General features: G+C 44.9%; 1 protein-coding gene across 1 annotated transcript in view; it reads left to right on the forward strand.

Moving 5' to 3' along the window:
- Positions 1–22,800, forward strand: part of PIGL (phosphatidylinositol glycan anchor biosynthesis class L) — a 77,501-nt gene that overhangs the window by 42,492 nt on the left and 12,209 nt on the right. The window contains exons 4-7 of the mRNA XM_072881745.1: positions 6,233–6,300; positions 14,414–14,445; positions 19,949–20,082; positions 21,822–22,742. Of these exons, the coding sequence (XP_072737846.1) occupies positions 6,233–6,300; positions 14,414–14,445; positions 19,949–20,082; positions 21,822–21,920 (333 nt within the window). The 3' untranslated portion in view covers positions 21,921–22,742. The remainder of the gene's footprint in view (positions 1–6,232; positions 6,301–14,413; positions 14,446–19,948; positions 20,083–21,821; positions 22,743–22,800) is intronic.

Raw genomic sequence — 22,800 nt, forward strand, 5'->3', positions numbered from 1 at the left:
TCTGATCCTCTTTCAAAACCTTCAAACAACTGGTAGAAGTTCAGAACAAATAGAATTGCTCCACTGAAAAATATGGAAAAGGATGATGGCGGCATTTGGATGTGTCTTTTCTCTCTGGAGACCTTTCTTTGCTTCCCCCAGTAAGAAATGAACAGTGGAGAAATTTTGCTTTACTAACTCCTCAAATGTTTTCTATGTTTTAAAGCAACCATTTTGCCCCTGTTGCTAGGTTTCATTGGTGAAGAGAGCCCATCTGGGATTTAGGCTTACGTTTAGGCTTAGCTTTGAAGTACATTGGCAGGCATGTGTTAGAGAGCTAGATTAGCAGGGTTAGAGGTTGGGATTGAAGAATATTAAACTGGGGAGATTCCTAGCACTGGTATACTTTGGGGTCTTTTTCCCCACAGAACAGGAATAAGGGCCTAAGCATGGAAGAGGTTGTGTTCTGTTCTTTTCTGTTGAACCTTGCTGTGATCAGGCACGTCACTGTCACACACTAATTAGCAGCAAAATCACAAAACTCTTAAAGCCTTTCAATAATTCACAAAACAAGAAACTACATCTCCTGTAGCATGAAGGCCCCATGAGCACAAAAACCAGTATCATGCATCCAACTTTGTATTGATTCTGAGGCTAATTTTCCCTGAAATTCATTCCTGTGCACAAAGACAAATGCACTTTTCCTGGACTCCTTCTGTGCCTTTTGGCCCTATGAATAGATAGGTTTTAATCTAATCTGAAAGCTCCTAACACAAGAGGATTTGTATTGCATGTTTGTAACTCTCACGGGCACTAGGACAAGTGCACCAGAATCCCAGCAGAAATTCTGAAAAGACTAGAACTTCTTCTAGATGGTTAGAAAGGGTTCGATCTTTGCCTCAGAGGAAATAAAACTCAAGCTATTTGTGCTGGGGGAGGCAGGAGTCTGCCACTAACATAGGGTGAGCTGAAAAATCAAGTGTGGGGTTTTCAAAGCAAGACACATGCACAATCACTAGTACTCTCCCTGCTGTGCTGCGGCTGTTGGATGTAGCTGTAGTAACGAGCAACACTGTGGCAGGGCCCACTGCGTTCCCCTCAGCACTTCCCTGAGCAGCAGTGAGGGCAAATTACTGTAGCAGAACGTGTCAGCAGTACCAAAGGCCACTGAAGCAGCTTCCCGGGGATAGTGGTAATGAACTGCTCTGAAAATTTACATTATTTTAAGTGTCCCAAGTAATCACACAGGTCTCAGATGTTTGCTATAATACCTTTTATTTAGGAGCAGACCTAGATTGCCAACAACGGCAAGCCAAGTGCCTAATTACCTTTGTCCAACAGTCTCTTAAAACTTCAAAGCTTGCTATCTGTTAGCCGCTCTTAGAGCATCTCTGCTGTCCTGAGACAATGGCCTTGTCTTGAAAGGTAAACTGAGTCTATTTTTCAGTAATGTTGAAATTGATAGAATTGGCTTAACATGTTAAAAGAGCCTTGTCAAAACATAAGCTAACAGGGTTTCAAACACAACAAGCTAACTCAGTGGAGTTAACATGATTGGAAGACATGTATTGTTTTAGCTATCCCAGTGGGAAAACTTTCCTCAGTTCTCCCCGTAGTCATAGCATAGACAATGGTATCTTTTATTTACAGAACATACGTGTCATCTGGCAGTGGAGAAGCAGGCTGCAATTCCAACATGTCTGAAAGGAAAGATTGCAAGGCAAGGAGTTACACCATGTTATATGTAGTTTTGTTCCATTGCATACTACTCATTTCCTCAATTGCCCTGGAAGTCCATGAGTAACTCAATCTATTTGAGAGCTACAGGGACATATTTCATCCAAGCTCTATATTAAACAGTGCAGACAGAAATTAATGGTTGGTGTACTCAAAGCCAGAACTAATTTATAGACTTTGGAAATTATTTCCTGCCTGCTGGATTTATAAGCAAAAGCCAGTGTTGCTGGGAGAGGCAGCCAAGGCTAGTCTGTCTCGATCCAGATTAGAAAGTATTCAGTGTGTAAAAAATAAATTACATAGTATTGGGTGACCCCCAAGCAGGCCCTAGATTATGAAATCCTGTTCTTCAGGATCTCAGGTCTGGTGATAGCAGAGCTTGGATTAGGAGGTGACATTCAGACCATGTTTGGGGCAGATGCAGTGCCAAGACCAGAATTCAGTAATACCACGTTCTTACAAGCTGCTTTCTGCTATGGATTGATGGAAACGTCATCTGTACAACTGTTGGTGAAAGAGTCCCATTGTCTTGGGTTGGCTCCAAATCAGCCTAGAAAGCCAGATCCTTCTACAAATGGCATTCAAGTTGGAGCTTACATTTGAGAGGGTGAGTTCAGCTCTCATGTTTTGGATCTTGGTCTCCTAAAACTCTCCTAAAATTCAAGAGCATTTGAATGTGTGATATTTGTAGAGGATTTTAAATGCTTTTGCAGAACACGAGATTTGCAGTGCAGCACGTGGAGTTTGCTAGAGGAGGCAACAGAGCTGGGACAGACTTTGTCATCCCTTTCCCTCCCTTCCTCACCTATGTTGCAGGCTCCTCAGGTGTGCTTTGGGGTACATGAGTGGGAGGCCCCCAGGACCTTTCATTCTAAGAGCTGGAGCATGACTTACACACTTGCAGCTCAAACCCAGTGGACACTGGGATGTTGATCATTATTAGATTTTTTCTTTTTCATCCAGTTGTCCATTCTTTTTAATCTTTGGCTTCTCTGATTTAGTAGAAACAAGAGACATCTCCAAACACACAAGAGACTCAAAGGGAGTCTGAATGTCACTGGCCTCTGCAGGTGTAAGTCGGGCCTATGAAATGATGCTCAGAGGAAGGCCATTAGAAATGGAGTTGCTTGCTATGGCATTTTATGGTATGGCCCTTCTTAAAAAGGAAAGAGACCTTTCTATCCCCACCAGTCTACTTGAGCAGATGTGTGCTCTGTTTGAAACGCTGGATGACGCCAGAAAGAGTGAGGGAGACCCACAGCTTTGAGCGCTTTTTTCCTCCGATGCACATGGTGTGTAGAGGGAGCATGGACTCCAGCCCTCTCAGGAGTTTTCTCTTCTGCTAATAATTGAGTAATTTCCTCTGTGCTCTCCCCCCTCCGGAAGGGATTTCTGGACCTGTTTGTCTTGGCTGTTGCTCTGGCTTCCACTAGTGAAAGCTCCATTTCCTGAATACCAAGGTCACCCAGAAGAAAACCCAGCAACACCAACAGCAGCGGCTCCCATTTCAGAACAGGTGTGGGGAGGGAACTCCCTCTTGCCCTAAAGATTTCATTGAGCAATAATTTCCACATCAAGTATATTTCCTATCCCAGCCTTTTGCTCCCCGAACTGGCTAAGCCTGTTTTTAACACAGACAGTTTCAAGATGTTCAGGTTTTCTCATCCTGCCCTGATTGTTTGCTTGATTTCATCATCAGCGTGGTTCAGGTTATGTGCTAGAAGCAAGCACACTGGCTAGCTGCACCATGTGGAAGAAGCAAATGCTCCCGTGTGAAAATATCTTCAGATGTGAGAAAGAAATTCAGATTTGCTATCAATGAAATGAATCCCTGAAGCCAGAGGAATATATTTACATGTGAATGCTGCCTGCGTTAAGTCACGAGCACCACAGTGATGCTGTGGAATCAGTGCCCTGTTTAGGCAACAGACCTAGAAGCTACATACTGGAAAGGTGGGACATCACTACTGTGTCAGAGCCAGCCTGTGTGCTGGGAGGGATCTCTAAAGGTGAAGGGCCAATATTTCAAAGTTGGCCTCTTTGCAGATAAAGTGAATGCCACCGTGGCCAGGTCAATGTGCAGGTACCTTGGGAATTGTACTTACAAATTTGTGTATTTGAAGAGACAGACAATTCAGGTGCAAATATCCTAACAGTAAATTAGACAACATCAATTGAAAATTAACTCCATGCAATCTCTTTAGCTAGTTCAGATGTTATGTAAGCCCAGCAGCACTAAGAACAGCAGCTCCTATTTCAAAATAGATGTGGAGAAGAAAAACCTCCAAAGGTGTTTCTGAACAGATAATTTCCATGTCAAGAATATTTCCCAACCCAGCCTTGTGCTCCCACAGTTGGCCCGAGACAGTTTTGTCAAATAATGATTAGCTTATTTAGTCTGCTCACTATAGTCTCTTATCTCAGTCTTCTGGTTTGTTCACTTGTACCCTCCATAGAAGGGAAAAATGTGTGTTTTGGCTTGCCTGGGGTTTTTAGCTTGGTTTCCTAAGGAAACAAGAATAATGCAATTGTATTTATATGTGTGTGCACATGCACATTTCAAAAGACTCCAGAGCCCATTGGCTAATTTCAACCACATTTGACAACAGGGTAGTAGTCTTAATAATGTATGTTTGTACAGGTTACATGAAAATAAATGATCAGGCAGAAGAGACAAACCCTCTCTCTGTCCCCCGTTAGTGAAAAGGTTTAGTGCAAGTCCAGCCCTTAGCAGACTCACACTGTTATTCACCTGCATAGGAATTTATTCTGCCTGCAGTGAGTGGGGTACATTGTCATCTTAGGAAAGTGCCACTCTAGGTAGGAGTGACTTCAGAGCATGTTTTTTCTTATCTGTAAAATACAGGGTGCTATGCTGGTTCCCTGAGCTGTACAGAATGTAATAAAGTCTTTCCCAGATGAGCTACTCAAAAAGCTGATATCCTTAGGGAGGGCTTTGCACTATGCCAGGCCATGCAGTCCCTGCAGAGTCTCTCAGGTAATGCTGATGTACAGCAAAAGCAGCCAAAGCCAAAGCCATAATTTTTCTCCTTATAAAATAAGGGTTGACCAGAAAATGCTCCTTTGTACCTCAACAAAACCAAGTTGGGTCCTGCCACTTCCTGCCATCAATGAATAACCCTGCTGCTTGGTGGCAGCATTATTACAGCCACTGGGCAAAGTGGAAAGTCTAACTGTGGACTTGCACTGGGTGGATGGGTTTATAAGCAGGCTTGTCTGGAGTTTGTGGGTTTTGAAGTATTTCTTATCACTGTCTTTGTGTTTCCTCTCCCTCTTTACACAATATCTCCTGTGTTTGAGAGGGCCTCTCCTGTTGGAGGGTGGAGTAGCAAGTTGCAGGACGGGCAGGGCGGCTTTTGATGTTCCCTTGATCTTTAACCCAGTACTTCAGGTCCTGTGTATAAAATAGATTTTGAAAAGGGAGCTGTGGTGAGTAAGCAAGGCAGTAGCATTTCCTTCCCTGAAGAGAGAACAAGCTGGCAAGGAAGCAGACATTGATTGAAATGTAGGGAGGTTATGATTTCTTCCTGGTCATAGTGAAGGGAGCTGTGGAGAGCTCTGCAGCCTGGCCTCTCCCAGAGCAAAAACCTAACTTTAGACTGTCCAAGGACTGCCACTTTCACCATCTGGAAAGCCTACCAGCACACATTCCCTGTCTGCTCTACACTTTGTGCTGCCAGTTTGTCTTCTAGGTTGGAAGCAGGAGCCTTTAAGTACCCACTTCACAGTACTGTGCAAGTGTGAGCCCTTAGGGTGGATGCTTCATCCCTGACACATTATTGGTAGGTCTGAGGGCAGGGAGCCAAGGGTATTCTGTGCTTTGGATGGTGACTTGTTAGTGCTGTGTTCACACATTACTTCTGCATTATGAAGTTCCCATTTCTCCCTGCAGAGAAGCAATAAACAATATGATCTTCTCATTCAGCGAAAAGCCTGACTTGCTTATACAAAAAATGCAGTCAGCTGATTCTTTAAAAAGGCTTGTTCTCATATCAGGTTATTTTATCACTATGTTATCCTGTGATGAAGCCTCGTTACAATCAGAACAGTAGTACATGATTGTGTTGCTCTTGTTAAAGCAATATGTCCCGATTCACAAACTATAGTTTCACCCTGTAATCCGCAGGCATTCTAGTATGTTCTCAAATCCAGGAGAGAGTGATTCATGGAGCTCGACCTCTTGGGTCAGGAACAAGTTTGCAAAAGATCACTCTGGAAGTAACCTTTTGGCCCTGTAATAAGTAACAAGTGCATCCTGCCAGTGGGAACATGGTATTTGTCATCTTTCTGTTCAAGCTGTTAGACGGTGTAGTCATCTAGGTCCAGAGTGTCTTGTTTGTTTAGTTGTATTTCTGTAGCATGTGTTCACACACAAGGCCTCATTGTGCAACACAAAAACAACTCTTTAGATACAATGGGCTGGGACAGTGCTGTGTTAGATGTTGAAGTTGGTAACTGCACAGTCTTCTTCAAAATGATTATTGTTTTATTGCAGGTGGTAACCTTTGATGCAGGAGGAGTGAGTGGTCATGCTAACCACATTTCTCTTTACACTGCTTTAAGGTACAGTGTTCTGCACACTTCATTGAATGCCTCACTATAGTGTTACAGAGTGAATGTGGTGTTTGTGTGTAAGCAGAAAACTAACAGCTAGAGCCAAGAGTAGTATTAACTTCACTGATATAACTGAGTGCCAGACTGTGGGACACAATATTGTTTGCAGAAACTCTTACAGCTCTGTAAGTGACCTACAGCATCCTTTATTATTCTATCTGCTGGTGCTTTGCCAGTCTCCCTTTCACTGGGCCCTCTTTGCTCTTCCTGTCCTTGATCCCACTAAAATATGCCACAGATCACTTTGCACTTCTGGTTTGAGGAGGGTGTGTGAATAGCTGATGCCTGAGCTGGTGGTAGTTGGATTTTGGAAAGTTCTGCACCATTGTTCCAGAGGATGTTGCCATCCTGTCTGGGTACCTCTCTGACCCAAGGACATTGCTCTTTTGCTGGAGCTGTCCCTATTTACCACTCTTCCTAAGTCAACTTGTTCCTTCACCACTTTATTCTTTACATTCCGAGAACCTCTGTCTCTGTGCTGTGATGTGGGAAGGTTGCTAGACAAAAACCCCTTGTATTAAAATCACCCAGATTTTGCTGGCAAGACAGCTACTGTAAGTTGTTTTAACCCTCTGCTCATTCAGACCTCATTGTGTCCTAGAGAGATCTCCCCCAGAGCTGCCCCTGCCTTTCCCAGGCATGAGAAGAACTCTTTGCAAGTATATCTTGTATTTTTAGCACCCATTTGTTTTCTGAATCATCTGTGCAATTCAAATAACGCTCTGGCTCTCCTTGCTAACAACATCACAGTGATTTGTCTTTCTCACTTGCCTAGAGAAAGCTGCAGTGCCACAGAACCCATACTGTGACCTACAGAGCTCCTCTGGGAAGATGCTGAAAGTCTTTGATGCTATCTGATGGCTGGAATTCAGTGTTAGAGGGGATCATGGCTTTTCCCAGCAACTTCTGAAATATCCTAGCAGAAGGAAAGGGGGTGGAGTTAAAGCAAACTGTGTGTTTGTTTGGGCTAAGCAGGGAGATGCTTTCCAGCACAGTGTTATTTGAGGAGTGAGTGAGGAACAGAGGTTGATGACCGATGCTCACGCCATTGGCACTGAGGGACTAGACAGCTTCCAGCTGCCTGGACCTCTGTTTGCTCAGTCAACTGCTGTATGGCCTGCCAATAGGAACGGAGGGCAGATTGTTAGGTGTCTCCCTACATCCTGAAGAGATACAAGGAAAACAAGCTAGCAGCTGAATTGTGTATGAGGAAGTTAAGGAAAAGTCTCCATTTTCATCCCACCTCTACTGTTGTCTCACTTTGTGGCTGCGCAGAAATCACTTTCCCACCTTCGTGCTTTAGGTTTCCTGTGTGTGCAGTGGGGACGTTAACCCTCTTCTTGTTTCAGGGTATGTTACTAGCAAGTATTCATTATCTGCAAGCCCCTTGAACTCAGACCTTTGCATTAGTCCTTAGCCTACAGCAGAACGTTGTCCTGGGCTGATGAGATACATGCTGATAGGGACACCAGAGTATAAGCAGCTCTCATTAACTAAGGGCTGGTTTGTGTCTTGTCTCTCTTCCAGTCCTGAATCAGCAGAAATAAGCATGGTGGCCCAGTCATCTGCATGTGGCAGGAGTGATTCTGTGGCCACTGAAAGGTTAAGTTTATTTTTAGTGGCTTGCTTGCCCTCATTATTTTTCAGTTTGTGTCATGGAGGAAGTAGAGCGTGACTGTATCACTCCTGATTTTCAGTGCCCTGATGAGTTCTCACATATTGGCTAGTACAGGCAGCGCTGGGAGCATATGCTGAGGTGTCTCACATACCTCCCTGCCAGCAGGGCTTTGCAAAGCAGCGGTTGCTGCCCCTGGGGCCCCAGTGCTGCATGGCAAGAAAAAGGCAAATGAACTCTCCCCTCCAGGTATCATGTGCAATGTATTTATTAACCATCTTTAAACAAGGTCTGCAGGGTTCTGCCTCCACTGTGGCTGTAAGTGGAAAGGATGAAGCAGAGGACTGGTGCAGTGATCCTCAGCTCTTTTGGTTGCTCCCTGTCTGTTGGAGATAGACTTGTACCCACTACCCAAAAGGTTACTTTCTGCAAGAGCAGGGGTAGAACAGGCTGTGTGACCCATCCCATAACTCCTTGCTTCAGGAGGTGCAAATTATTGAACAGCTTCAAGGAACAAAACAGTTCAGGAAATGGCCATAGCTGAGCAGATGCTCTATATTATCTGCTAGGGGCATAAATATTCTTTCTAGTGTCTGGAACAGAGATTATGTTCAAAGGAGCAGGAACTATTCAGAAGAAATGTGCCCTTCCCCTTGCAGCAACCTTCCTCCTGACAGCTTGCAGGGAGTCCAGCTGCTGCTATGTGTCTAAGCTTCAGATCTGGGAGGAACTGTGAAATGCCAAGGTTTGAGGGTGGATTTGTTCTTCTGCAAGGGAAAAATAAGAAAAAACAGGATGGGAGAGGAACACAAATTGCTATTTGATTTCAGTCTCCCCTGAGAGTATTTCAGTTCTAGCTTCCAGACGGAAAAAAAAACCCAACCAAAACCAAGAAAATCCCACTATAGCAAAGAAAGGAGAATTTGAAGCAATCCTCTGTAGCTCTGCTTCTTTCCCCATTACCTTGATTTGGCAACATCATTGTCTCTTATCCCTCAGAACAGGAGCTTTCCCTGTGGCCAAGAGAGGCTGGATCCTGTACACGTGTCCACAAGGAAGAGCAGGTCTTGAGTGACATCAAGGTCACTTTACTCCCCTCTCAGCATTTGGACAGTCACTAGGCACTACGGTAATAAGCATGGTAAATACTGCGTGACAGGAATATTTGAGAATCTCTCTTTCCTGCACTTTGAAATGACAGTGTTTGCACTGAGATCACATGTAATATCGAGGTGGTTTAGTTTTGCCTGAGTCATTCTGCATTTTGATTTTAAACAAGCCCTCTTGCCCAGTAGCCTAGCAAATGGGGGGCTGTTGGTTTTGTTGTTTGCTTGCTTGCTTAGAATGGAGAGGAATGGTCTTTATGAGGGGAAGGAAGGACTATACCACTTCTTTTCTTCAGTGAGCTATCAAATCCATTTCATCCCAGCTAGAAGATAAAAGAATAGTCCTTGTCTGCTTAGGGCAGAGCAAACTGAGTGGAAAATAGGAGCTGCTATATTTAACCACTGTGCATTATGTTGTTATAGCAACTGCATCCATAAAACTTATATCAATGATGCCATATAAAAAGCTACATCAAAGAATCATTAGCTGAGCCTATTCTTGTCAATTCCATTTGGAAAAACACCTCTCAGTCCTGCAGGATGTTTCTTAACACTCGCCAACTCAGTGGTAGGTTGTAAATGAGACTGTGCAGAGGTGATATTTGGGAGCTTAGTGCTTTATCACTCTTGAGTTGATTATGATGCAGCTTGAGTGCCACCAATGCCTTCTTGCACTTACACGTCACAGCCTCACTACTGAATGCCCCATTTATGAATGCCATGGGATGTAGCATTGTGCAGAAGGGTTGCACTAAGACTCCTCGAAAGAGGAGGATTGATTAAATGCCAGTTTCAAATAAGTATATCAAAACAATTAACAGTGCATTGTCCAGCCAAATCCCACAGACTCGGTGGGTGTAGTTCTCAAAAGCCACCAACTGCATTACATCCCTACAAAGCACAGTTCTGCTTGTATTGAATTTCCAAGGCCAGGTTTTTAAGGGCATGTTGAGCAGGAAGCAAGCTGTTTCTTGGGTGATTAACTTGATGATAATGAATGGTATCCCATCTACCATTTTTATTTGATGCTTTTTTGCAGTGTGGGGCTAGAATGGGACTCTGATCTCTCACTCCTTTTAAGCAGCTGTAGCCCTTGCATTTCAAATGAGTGGCATCTCATTTATGTTTTTAAAGCAGGGTGCTGTTTTGTATTTCCCTTGCCTTTTCCCAGAAAATCCTTTTTTCAAAACTGGTTATTATTTGCTCTGTCTTGGAAAAGGATTTCCTGTGTCACTGATGTGTTTGGGATTGTTTAGCCCCTGCTGGAGTTCTGTGTTCCCTGCAAAATAAAGAAGGGTGTTGAAGAAATAGCAGGTTCCAGTATCTTGTGTCTCAGCCTGTCCTTTCACAGTCCAGCTCACTTCTGGTGTTTTGTTTTACTGATCTTAAATGTCCCAGGGGGAGCTTATGAGTGGTGGCTGTGATTGCACCCAGACTGCCCCATAAGGCAGAATTGTCCTCCTCTGTTTACCCTTTGAGACTCTGTCCCTTCCCCTCAGAGGACTCTGCCCCACGCCTGGCATATATCCCATAGCTGGGTATGTTGTCCTAGATTTTATCTCATTCCTTCACCCCTGCTCCCTCCTTCCTTAAATTGACTAAGTTTATTCATCCCAGTGCCCTTCCGTGATACTGTTGAGAGCTGTTAGGATAAAGTTGAGCATAGGGCACCAGCATCGCAGGGATCACCCCCCAAAGAAGTTTTTTTCCAAAGAAACAGCCTCAAGGAATGTCCTTCCCTGTGTCACTAGCCTGCTAGCAGCATGAGTGGAGCAGTGACACTGCACATTCTTCTCCCAGACAGTGCAGGGACCAAAGCACAGAGCCACAGAGCAGCTCTGTCAGCTGGAAGATCTCTGAATCACCACCTTTTTTTCTGACCGGCAGAACCATCTTTTGCCACTGCAATATGCGTGAGTATGGAGTGCCTGAACAGTGTTTTACAAACTGCATGTTGCTACATGGTGTAATTCAGGGTGCATGGAAATGGAGCCAGAAAGTCCAGTTAGGGAGGGAGGAGGCGTTCCAGATAGCAAACATTCAACATCTGGCAAGTATATCCTTCTAATGTTTCTGTGATTCCTAGGAGACTGGCTGTTCTTCCTCTTTCACATCTGTTTCATCAGTTTAATTGGGCAGATTAGAGGTTGGGATCCTAAATGGAGCCCCAACGCATCTTTAAGATATCCATTCTTTGCCATGCTCTTGAAAACTGTATTTCCCCAGTGCTCTACAGCAGCCAGCGCAGTCAGTTCAGTGAAGGGTTTTGCCTTTGGCATGGGAGACTATTGGGAGAGTGAAGTCATTGATATCAATGAACAACTCTCATTAAACAGAACATCACCAAAACTGTAATCCACCCACCAAGGCATCAGTCCTGCTTCTGCCCCAGAGGAGTTCTGTGTTCCCCAAGACTGAGGTTTCAGCTCCATCTTGACTTGTTTCTTCTTGCCATCACGGGGGGGTATCAGGAGTCAGTGCCTCTTAGGAGCTAGCCCACTCACTTTGCTGTCATATTTCCTAGAGGATGACTGAATAAAGACAAGGAATTTGGGAGCTTGCTCAGTCCTGCAGTTTGCAGGATGGGGGTTGCTGGACTGTTTCAGTTTTTCTGCTGAGCAGATGTAGCTGATAGCTACAGACAGCAATAGCTTTCAAAGCAGCTGGTCCTTGAGGGAGGAGCCAGTGCTGAGTCCTTGCAGTGCAGAAATGGTGGGTGCCTTCAGACATCTCACAGCCTTTTGAATCTTCATTGCAGAGGGTCTCACTTTCCTTCACATATGGATCTGAACCTACCACAGGCGTAATAAAGAGGGTGCAGTGAGAGGTGCCCTGTAATCAGCTGGCCCCTGGCACTTGGTGGGTGGGTGGGAACAAGCCACCTTAGATCACTTTATGTTTAAAAATAAAAAGAATTTATAAAAAGTCTCTCTGGAAAAAAAAACACATGGAAAGAGCTCCTGAAAAAGAGCCTGTTTGTGTTTGACTTTTTGAGATTTTATGCCAAACTCTTTCATTTCACCCAAACCACAGCAAGTCCAATCTATAAAACAGCATTCCCAAAATGGCAACAACAGAGAGCTGCAACCTCTCCCCTACTTGGAAGCGTCCCACGGAGACAGCTCCAGCAGGGTGGAGATGGGAGTGAGAAGAATTATTTGGGAGAGGATTGGCTAGTTTTATGAACATGTGCAGGAGGTAGAGTTTTGTGTTTGTTTCTCTCTCTCTCTGCAACCACACTTCATTGCCATCTCTTGCCTGAGAAATACAAATGAGCAAGGCTGCAATTCCTCTGCAGCATTACAGCTGGGTGGAGCCCATTCCCATAGCTCTGCACTGAGCCTTGCTGAGTACTGAAGCATTTGGCTCAGGCCAAAAAGGATGAGGAGAGAATCAGTTTCTTTGTGCTTGTTCTTCTAGATCAGTGTCAGGTCTGCCTGGCAGCAGCCTTGAGGACTTTTCAGTAAGCAAATACAGTTTGTGTCTCCCTGAACCTTTATACAAGCACAAACCCCTTGATTTGCTGCTGGATCAAACTTTCCTTCCCTGCTGAAGATGCTCTCTGCTCCTGCTGAAACGTTTCCGTATGAACTGGATCTCTCCTTGCTTCTGTTTCTAGTGGCCAGGAATGGTTATTATTAGTTCACTCTTGGAGCAGCTCTTCACATCCTTTAATTTGCTGTCAGTTAGTGCTTTGAAGGTCCCTCTATGGCAGAGCAGCACACCCAGAACAGACACTAGGACTTCGGATAGTTAGCCAGATTTCACAACCACTCACTCCTTTATCTCTCCAAGCTTGTTTTAAGAAGTTCCCACCCTGCTAGCTTTACCAAGTGCTGAATCACTTCTTTGGGTGGCCAAATTCTAGTTGTGGGGGAAGAAACCTCTGGCAGAAGAGCAGAGCAGACATTAACAAAAATACAGAGACCTTCCTCCCCCTCCACCGCCCCCAAAAAGCTGCTGGTAATGTTTACAAGGCAACATTTAACAATCTTTGTCAGAACAGAAGGACTTGAGTAGTGGGGTAGAAAGTGGCCAAGTTCGTATTACAAGGCCATTGTTTAGTAGAAAATGGTATTGCTTGCCGATCTTTGGCTCTGGAGGAGATGAGTGGCAGGAGAGTCTAAGGCATATGTCTTCTGATTGCTGTTTGAGTTCTGCCATGACCTGCATTTCTGGCTTGACTTTTCCTTTGAATTGCTTTGGGTATTCATTACTCCGTGCTTCCTATTTTGTCTACGCCTGTGTAGCTAATCCTTTTCCTTGAACTTAACCAATAGCCAGAGATAATCCTAGTTTGAAAGTGACTGGAGAAACATAACAGTTTACATATAATGTATGTTTTAACCTGGTTGATTTACACATGAACTGTCACATTGTCCTTCGTTAAATACACCACTATAAGATGATAACAATCTCTTTAAATATTACACAGGGTTAAATAACTTTTCTTTTTTTATTTCCTTTCTCCTTTTGGCAAATGTTCCATTGTTTGGATTTTTTTTTCTTATGGAAGAGCAAGCCTGGGTGTGGGACAGCTCTGAGTGCCATCTGCTGGAGACGTGCTTCCTCCCATCCGTGCGATGGGCCAAATCTGGAGGCGATGCAAATGGCGATGTGAGCATAAGCACTCTGAAGCCATGAACCACAAGCTAGAGCAGGAAAAACAAGAGAATGAAAAAGGAATTGAAGCTAATACCCTCTGATGCCTTCACCGTATCAGGATTGTTTGCTTACACTTCTTGATGGAAGTACCATCGCTGTCCACATCTCCTGCGCTGGTCCCTTCATTCTGTTTCCAAGGGATGGATTTTTGCTACAGAGACCTCCCAGGACAAAGTCATGAAGGGATCAAAGTCTTAATGAGCAAAAAGTCAGAGCAGCTTCTCAGATGTCCCAGTGCCAGCATAGGTTAGAAAGAAAGAAGCTGGTCCCCAAACAGGAGCTGCTGCTGAGGCATTGTCCCTGGTCAGCAGACACAAGGCTTTAAAGAGCCAGTGCTCTCAGAGGTGAATAGCCTTTGGCAGCCTCTTGCAGTTTCCCTTAGTGCAACATGAGAAGTTTGAGAGCAAGCTGGATTTATGGAGCTTATTCGCGCTTGTGTCCCAGCAGCCAGGACGAGGAAAGTCATGGCAGAATTGTGTGGGGGATGAGGCTTACCACTGCCTGACATGTGCATCCAGTGTCGGCTCCGGAACTTTCTTATAAGATTAGCTATTGTAAATGTGTGTGTGTGTATTAAGAGAAAAGGGTTGATTTAGCATACAGAGTTTATACCTGTAAAATCAGGATTTGATTAACTTCATTGAGCGTTTACCCCCATGTATCTCTTCATTCACAGGTACCTGCATTCAGAGCGGAAGCTACCTGAAGGTATGTCACATTACGCATCCATGACCCTGCAGGCATTAGGCAATCTTACATGAATGTTCTGTCCAGGGTTTCATCTGCCTAACTCACCTCTATTTGCAATGCAAATGAAACCAGCAGCTGAACTCTTCTTTGCCCTTTTATCTCCCTGCAGTTTTTTACCAGGTCAGGCTTCTCTACAGTCATTTTTCTGTCCTTTGGGGTTGTCCTGTCTCAGTGGTGTCATTCAGTGTCTGGCCTCTGCCTCTTGCTGTTTTGCATGAATTTGAGTGCTATTTCCAAGTCTCTCAGCTCAGTCCCAGAGTTTTTGGTCAAATCTTACTTATAAGCCTTTTTTTTTTTTTTTTTTTGGTGACAAGGGCCTCAGAAACCATTACCAGCTTAGCCAAAAATGGTTGCATGTACCAGGCTAAGCTTCCATCAAAATGTGGTCAGTACAGGAAAGGTATTTGAAATCTGCACTGGCACAACAAATTGTTGGAGTGGTTTCTTTCACCCGTAAATGAGCAAGTATCTCTGAGAAACTCTCTGTACAAGTAGGGGAAAGAAAGAAGCAAAGTACAGAAGCAGGTTGCTCCTGACCCCCTTTTCTAGCTCCTGTCCCAGAGTAGGTCTGCAGCCCTTATCTCTAGCAAACAGTGCCTGACTCAGGGACAAATTTGTGGAACTAGTTTAAGCACAAAGCTGTCAGCTGTTTGGACAGAGCATAGGAAGGTGGCTCAACCAGGCCCACCCAGTCCACCTCCTGCTCCGTCAGCAGTCATCTGGACTGTGCTTCTTTAATGCTAATTCCCGAATCATTGTAGGATTTGAATGTGTCACAGCAAATCAGTTTTAATTCCCTGCTAGCACCAAGTTGCAGACCAAGATCTGATGGAGAGAGCATGAGTCAAGATGGCAGAATGCCCTTTAACTGAGTTCTGACTCTAGTCTCTTCAATTCCCCCATCTATGAAAGAGGAGTATTAATGCCAGCTTCCTTTCTAGGACCTTTTCTTTGTTCAGCTTTGGGATGCAGCAAAGAGCTCTGTGTGTGCTGTGTGCAGTACAGAGAAAGAACAAGGAACTGCAGTGGTAGATGTCACTGCTACATGTCAGGCCTTATCTAGACTGAACCCCCTTCATGTGCTCTGCATGCAGGTTTGTCAGATTCACTACGGTCCTGAATATGGGCTGTGCCTCAAATCGGTTCAGGTTTAAAACAGACCCATGTAGAGACAACATTTCCATTTCTCTAGCAGCATCAAGAGACTCCTGAAGCTATGCGAAAGCCTTGCTGCTCTGATTACATCACATCTGACATGACCTACAAACACCAAAGGAACGGGGAGCTCCCATGCTGCTGCTTACGCTAATCCTTTCCAAATATAGTTCCAGTCTCATTGAAATTCCCAGTATTTATAATTTGATCTGGCAGGCGTGCAGGGCTGTGCATCAGAGGGGCTTAATGAAACAAGAGTGATGCTGGGATTGAGGCTGTCTGGATAGAGCTGAAAGGCATGTTTAGGCCATGGAAATGTGCTGCTCTCCTGTTGGTAAGAGGGAACTATTTGTGGGTGAACCTGTATAAGCCCATGTGATCAGGGAATACGCAGAAAATCGCTCTGCAAACGCAAAAGCCAGATAAGCCTTGCATTGCCTCAGTGATATGCAAATGAGCACCCTAAATATCCTGCTTTGCTTTCTAATGCCTTTAGCCAGCATAAAAACAACAGGCTTTTTATAATCTGTAATCAAGTTCTCCAGCCCAGGCACAAGCACATAGGCTAGCTTCAAGAAGCCGAGACAGCTGCTGGATATGCATCCACCCCTACTAATGGCCCCATCCAGCTATAACCAGTGCTCTTCCAAAAGAATTGGTGTGATAATGTCTGTCAGGAGCACTGCGAGCCTTTAGCACACATAGATCTGCTAATAATCTTCTCATTCTAGGCATACTCGCTGCATAAGTGATTTGGAAGTAGAAAGCCAAGCTGAACAGGCTGCAGGCTTCATGCACTTCTATTCTAGGCCTAATCCACTAGCTATATTGATCTTGCCCTTTCTGCCAACCTAGAGGGGTTGTATTACACTGTTAATCCCATCCTGCCCAGGTCACAGTCACAACAGGCTCTGAAAAGCTTCACCTGCTGGTGTCACAGGAGTAGACTCATCAATGGCAGCACTTCTCTTACCCTGCTTGGCAGGGAGCAGCCTGTTTCTCCGAACCCTCTTCCATCTCTCCCTGGACTGTACATTCCTTCCCTGCTTCATTTCGTATCACGTTCCCCTGCGGAGCAGCCTTTGCTGTCAGCATGTGGAGATCCTTGTCATATCACTAACACAGAAGACTCTTACAGTGCCCTTCATTTTGTGAGGCTTGAATGCCATTGCTTTGCCTGATCTGACCGATGGGGGCCCAGGAGGTCAGACTGATCAATACTGAAATCACTTGCAGTTGTTTTGAGCCCTTATTGCTGAGCTTTGGGGAACAAAAGGGTGTAATTGCAGCATGCATTAATATTTCTTAGGGAAAAAATTATGATGAAAGGGAGAGCACATTTTGTTAACAGAGCAGCCCAGGCTTTAGAGATTGGTGATGGCTAACCCTACACCAGGCCTCTCTTCCCATCATTGCAAGTAGGAATTCATGTGGTATTGCCAGGGTCCATTAACAACCACCCCAGAAAGGAAAGACCCATTGCCCCATGTTTGCTCTAGCCCTGTCCTCCTCAGTAAGCACTGAAAAGCAAACAGGTGGCCAGTGGGAATGCTGACTACAAGAGCAAGGGGATCCATATCTATTCCTTTCCTCTGCTGTGCCACAGTGCAGCACTGTACTAATCCTTTTCTCCAAAACTACCCACCAACAGATGGGGCCTGCTGAGCAGCCCAGAGGATCTCTGCAGAGAAGGGGGTGAAGAGTGGTTCCCCTACTCATGGCACATCACAAGTTTGCTTCCAAGTTTGCTACTTGGACAGAAGAAATGTCTTCAGTGGGAGTAAAAGAACTGTCAGGGAACTTCCATGTGCAACTGCAACACTTGTGACTGCAGAGCATCCTTTGCAATAGCAAGCTGAAACCTCACGGCAGCTAAGCAGCAACTGCTCTGTCATTTGTCAAGGTGGACCATGAGCGGGAGGGGGGCTCAGGCTTGCAGTCAGGAAGTGGCACAGGCCATGCTGGTCACACAGCTGCCTGCATTCCCGCACGTCCAAGGGACTTGCTGCAGGGAGCTTGGACTTCATTCGGTCCTTCCAGATCGCATTGCACAGCTGCTGCTCTGCAGGGACAGGCACGATGACCTTGCAAGGGTTGAACGGCTGAGGCTGCAGTAGGACGGGAGTAGGGACATGGTACAGCACTGACATAGTTAAGACAAGACAGGAGGGCCTTCAAGGCAGAGGGGTGCCAAAAGGGATCCTAACCTGGGCAGCCTGGGCGAGGCACTGCCGGCAGGGAAGCGGGCTGTGGGTCGCGGCTGCCTCCGCAGCTGGCGGACACCGCCATCTCCCGGCAGCTCCTGGCAGGCCGGGACGGCTGCACATGTCCGTGAGCTTCGGGAGGGCTTTTCCTCCGGTTCCTGGCACAGCACAGACTTATGTCAGCGTTTGTCTGGATGGAAGTGCCGGTGATTTCCCTTGAGGCCTCTAACCCTGCCCATTGCTGCCCACAGCAGCAGAATATAACTCCTTTGAATGTTCTGTCCACCTTGCTGGGGAGTCATGTCCCAGGATCAGTGCAGAGAGAGAACTGGAAGGGGAGCATGGTCCTGGAGCCCTCTGTGATACTGAAATAAAGAGTTACCAGTTTTGCTTTTGAGAGTGGAAGAGGCTACTGAAAAGTTGGAACAAATTGTACATCCTTCTCTTGAAGGAGAGAGAAGAAAGAAAGGAATTGAAAGATCCTGGAGATGTGCTGGAGGGAGCCCGTCAGGGCTGCCATGTCCTGCCATTGCAAGCTTTGGCTGGCATAAAAGCAAGACCTTTCTTTGCAGTGAAATGAGTTAGTGTCACTGGGAAGAGGCAAGAAACACAAATCACTTGTGAGGGGATTTGTGGCGGATCATCCCGTGCATGCTGTTTGTTCCTGGGTTCAGTGTGTCACAGACCCCTGGCTGGGGAAGGAAAGGTGCTGATGGGGTATCTTTGGGTACCGGTGCTCTACCTTGGAGACTTTTGGGGGCTTCTTCCTTGTGTCTCCAGGAAATCAATTCACCATAAAAGCAGCAAGTTTTGCTTTCCTATCTCATACTCGATAGAAGCTAGACTGAAGGATCTACCAAATGTCCAAAGTAGGGAAGTTAGCAGCAGGGTGACTGTTCAGATCCTTGTGGAATGAGATTCCTTAGCAGATCTGCACAGCGGGCTCCTAGCAGAAGCACCATCAGCTCTCTCACAGAAACCCACCTCATACAGTTACTCTTTTCAGAAAAGATGTTTGCTTCTGCCCCTGTCCTGGAGAGTCTTTCCGTTAGGACACAAGTCCTGCCCACATTTTAGAGCCAAGAGGTATTTGAGCACCACCAGTTCACTTTGTGCTCCACCACCTAACAGCTTAAGCAGTATTAGGCATATGAGCACAGGCTTCACACACTAAAAAGGTCCATTAGGCAGCCTTTGTAGCAATTCAGCATTGTTCTTTGTCTCCTTTGTATAATTTCACTGTTTAAGGGCACACTGAAGAAAATCTCATTGCAGAGCTAATTGTGTATCTGACCACCTGTGTAAACTGTGACTTTGGCCTCTTCCGTCAAACTTTAATACAATGTCTGAAGTGTGGAGCATAATCACAGCAGCTTCCAACCCCTAAGAAATCCCAAAGCTGCTCCCCTGAGAGCTACAGGCTCTTAATAGGACCAGCAGTAGCTCTGAGCTCATCAGTGAAGACAATTTAGCCATGGTAAAAAAATAGCAATTAACTTTTGAGTTCAAGGGGCTCTTTAAAACAGAAAAAAAATTCCACACCAGTAGAATCTTTATACATGTTACCTTCATCTGCTTCATCATAAACATCTGAGCGATGAATTCTGGAACTCTGTTAAAGTGTAACTGCCTGTCTGAGTTAATATTTGATACAGCCATTCCCAAATCTTGTAAATCTTTTTTCTGTAGCTAAGAATTGGAGCAGAAAGAGGAAATCTCATTTTTGTAGCTGAACCAGAGACTGCTGTTTTAAATTTCCCTTATATGATATACTGCCAGCATTCAGAGAGCCATCCTGTGCTTTTTCCTTTGAAAAACTAACTACATAGGAATAATTTAAATTATAAGAAAAAAAACCCCAAACCCCCTGGTATTCAGAGCTAGCTTTGCTTTCCACAGACCACATACAGAACAAGAACCAGTACAAACGGTCATAGACATGCACTGGCCACAAAGCGATCGTGGTGGAAGCATAAGTAGAAGTTGCTCCCCTCTGTCACAAAAAGGATCCCCATGGCCAGCAATACAGAGGAGCCTGCAAAGACCTGCTGAGCCTGGAGAGATGGGCACTTCCCAAATATTTATCCTCTTTCTCTGTCTAGGGTGCCGTGTGCTTGTGCTTGAATCAGTAAATCTCTTCCGGAAGTACATCTCCGTGCTGGATGTGCCCATTTCCTGCCTCCTGCCCAGAGATGCGCTCTTCATACTCACAGAGGAGGAGACTGAACAAGCCAGGGTAAGATGCGTGGTACCTGCTTAACCTGTTTGAATAGCTCATCATCATTGTGAAGACTTTAGTCAGAAGTGTCATATTGACAGAGAACTTCATAAATAATTATATACATGGATTATAAATGTCACTAATGAACGATCTTCAGTGATTTGTAAAACATGAATGGACAAGACAGGTTGCTTCATGTGCTGTGTGGATAGCAGGACAGGGCTGAGCAGATTTGTAGCTCAGAGATCTTCAGTACTCACAGTGCACTGTGTTTTACACTGTGTCCGGGATGTAGGATGTATTTCAAAGGAGACTGGATCCGACATAATATTCTGAACATGTGAGTGGCCTGTCAAAGAATGGCATGACTGTATGCCAGGAACAGCGTCCTTGGATGATAGCTCTAACTAAAGACGGACACAGCTTGTGAACTTGTGGTCCAAAGCTCTTTACTAGTTCCCTTCTCTACTGTGTATTTTTTTAACTATTTTGCTGCATGAGATCTCACACCTTTAGTCCACAGTTCCCTATATCAGAATCCAATTAGCTCCCCTTCCATAGGATGTAAATATTTGCCCAGCAAACAGTCCTGTTAATCCACAAATTACATACACAGAACTTTCCTGCTTTTGAGGCTGCTAAAAGATAGAGTTACGTATGGAAACTGCTCTGATAAAGGTGGCATTATTCTCTTGTGTTTTGTGTTTCTGAAATCTGGCCTTTCTAAGCTGGTGCACTATAAATAGATTAAGTTAAGTTTCAGCTGGCAATGTATGATAGGAAGCAGCATGCAAAGTGTTCTCAGATGCACACCTATCAGGTTTCTGCTTCCCCAGCATGTGAACACCCAGGCATGAGATCACACAGGGAGGAGTTCTATGTGACAAAGAAACTGTCACAGCACCAATCGGCAGCTGATAATGTCCTTTCTAGCAGGATCCCTCTGAACACTAAGCAGCTGTTGTGGTTTAGCCCCAGTCGGCAATTAAGTACCACACAGCCGCTCCCTCACCCTCCGCACTGGTGGGATGGGGGAGAGAATTGGAAGAGCAAAAGTAAGAAAACTTGTGGGTTGAGATAAGAACAGTTTAATAATTGGAACAAAAATAATAATAATAATAAATTGTAATGAGATGGAAAACAACAAGAAAGCGAGAGAGGAACAAAACCCAAGGAAAAAAAAAAAACCACAACAGTGATACAACCACTCACCACCCACTGACCAATGCCCAGCCAGTCCCCGAGCAGCAACCGCTACCCCCCGGCCAACTCCCCCCAGTTTCTATACTGCGCATGATGTCATATAGTATGGAACAGCCCTTTGGTCAGTTTGGATCAACTATCCTGGCTGTGCCTCCTCCCAGCTTCTTGTGCACCTGGCAGAGCATGGAAAGCTGTAAAGTCCTTGACCAGGGTAAACACCACTTAGCAACAGCCAAAACATCAGTGTGTTATCAGTATTATTCTCACACTAAATCCAAAACACAGCGCTATACCAGCTACTAGGAAGAAAATTAATTCTATCCCAGCTGAAACCAGGACAGCAGCACAGCCATGTAGGGGCGGACAGGTCTCTCCCTGCCCTTGGGCCCCACAGAGTAGGCAGCCTTCTACCTCTCACTACTTCTTCCCTGCTCACTGAAAATAGGCTGCCCTATAAACTGGCAGTGAACCTCACAGGAGGCCTAGGAAACTGCACTCACATTAGGTCTGGAAGGTTCTTGTAATGCTTTCTCAACTATTTTTCCTTCTAGAGAGCCATGCGGTGTCATCGCAGCCAGCTCCTCTGGTTTCGCCACATCTATATGCTTTTCTCACGTTATATGGTGATCAATTCACTCCGCCTTCTGTAAGAGACGCCACTTACAACTTCAGGAGTAAAAGAATAAGCGAAAAAAAGACCGTGTCAGGCCAAGGACTAAAGAAAACTCACCTGTTACATGCTCAAGAGGACAGGATTCTCTTTGCATAGCATTCTTTCAGACTACAAAAAACAGGCTGTATGAACTTGCTTCTGAATATCTTGTTGCCTGATACATTGAGATGAACAGGGTTTAACAACCACTCTATTTTCTCACTGTAGAAGCTTAAATACAAGAAATTTGGATTAACCCAATTAGAAGTAAAATGCAGGAGTATTCTGCATTGGAGGAGATATGGCACAAACTATTTTTCCCCAAGAGGATATAGCTGTGAGGACTGCTTGACAACTATATCTTGGTGCTTTTGTAAAATCCAAATATCAGGAGTGACTTTTCAAAGATCATGCTATTGCCAGAGATAAAACCAGAACCACAAGACCTGTGTTATTCAGTCAGAACTTTAAAAAGCCAAAGCTTATGAATAAAACATCAGAAATCATACAAATTTCTCTAATTGCACTGATCTTTGCTGCTACTGCTGCTTCTTTCATACACAGTTTTGCAGGCTCCACCTTTGCAGAGTGTCCCTCATGAAACATGAACGTTTCTTCTTGCTTCAGAACATGGGGCTCGAGATCAACTCACAAGAGTCTCAACAGGACATAAGAATGAGGTGCAAGAGACCCAGACTGTAACTACGTCTTTTACAGAACACATGCAGAGATAAAAATTGCAAGAGATGTTTCAAAAGCTGCTCCACTTATGTAAATGACAAGTGCAAGAGTTAAAGATCCTCTCCCTTTACATTTAGAGGTAAGTGAAGCAGCTTTCAGTGGTTTCATTTCTTAGTCTATACGGAGATTTTACTAGT

Source organism: Ciconia boyciana, chromosome 17 (genome assembly GCF_034638445.1).
Source record: "Ciconia boyciana chromosome 17, ASM3463844v1, whole genome shotgun sequence".
NCBI classification, from domain to species: domain Eukaryota; kingdom Metazoa; phylum Chordata; class Aves; order Ciconiiformes; family Ciconiidae; genus Ciconia; species Ciconia boyciana.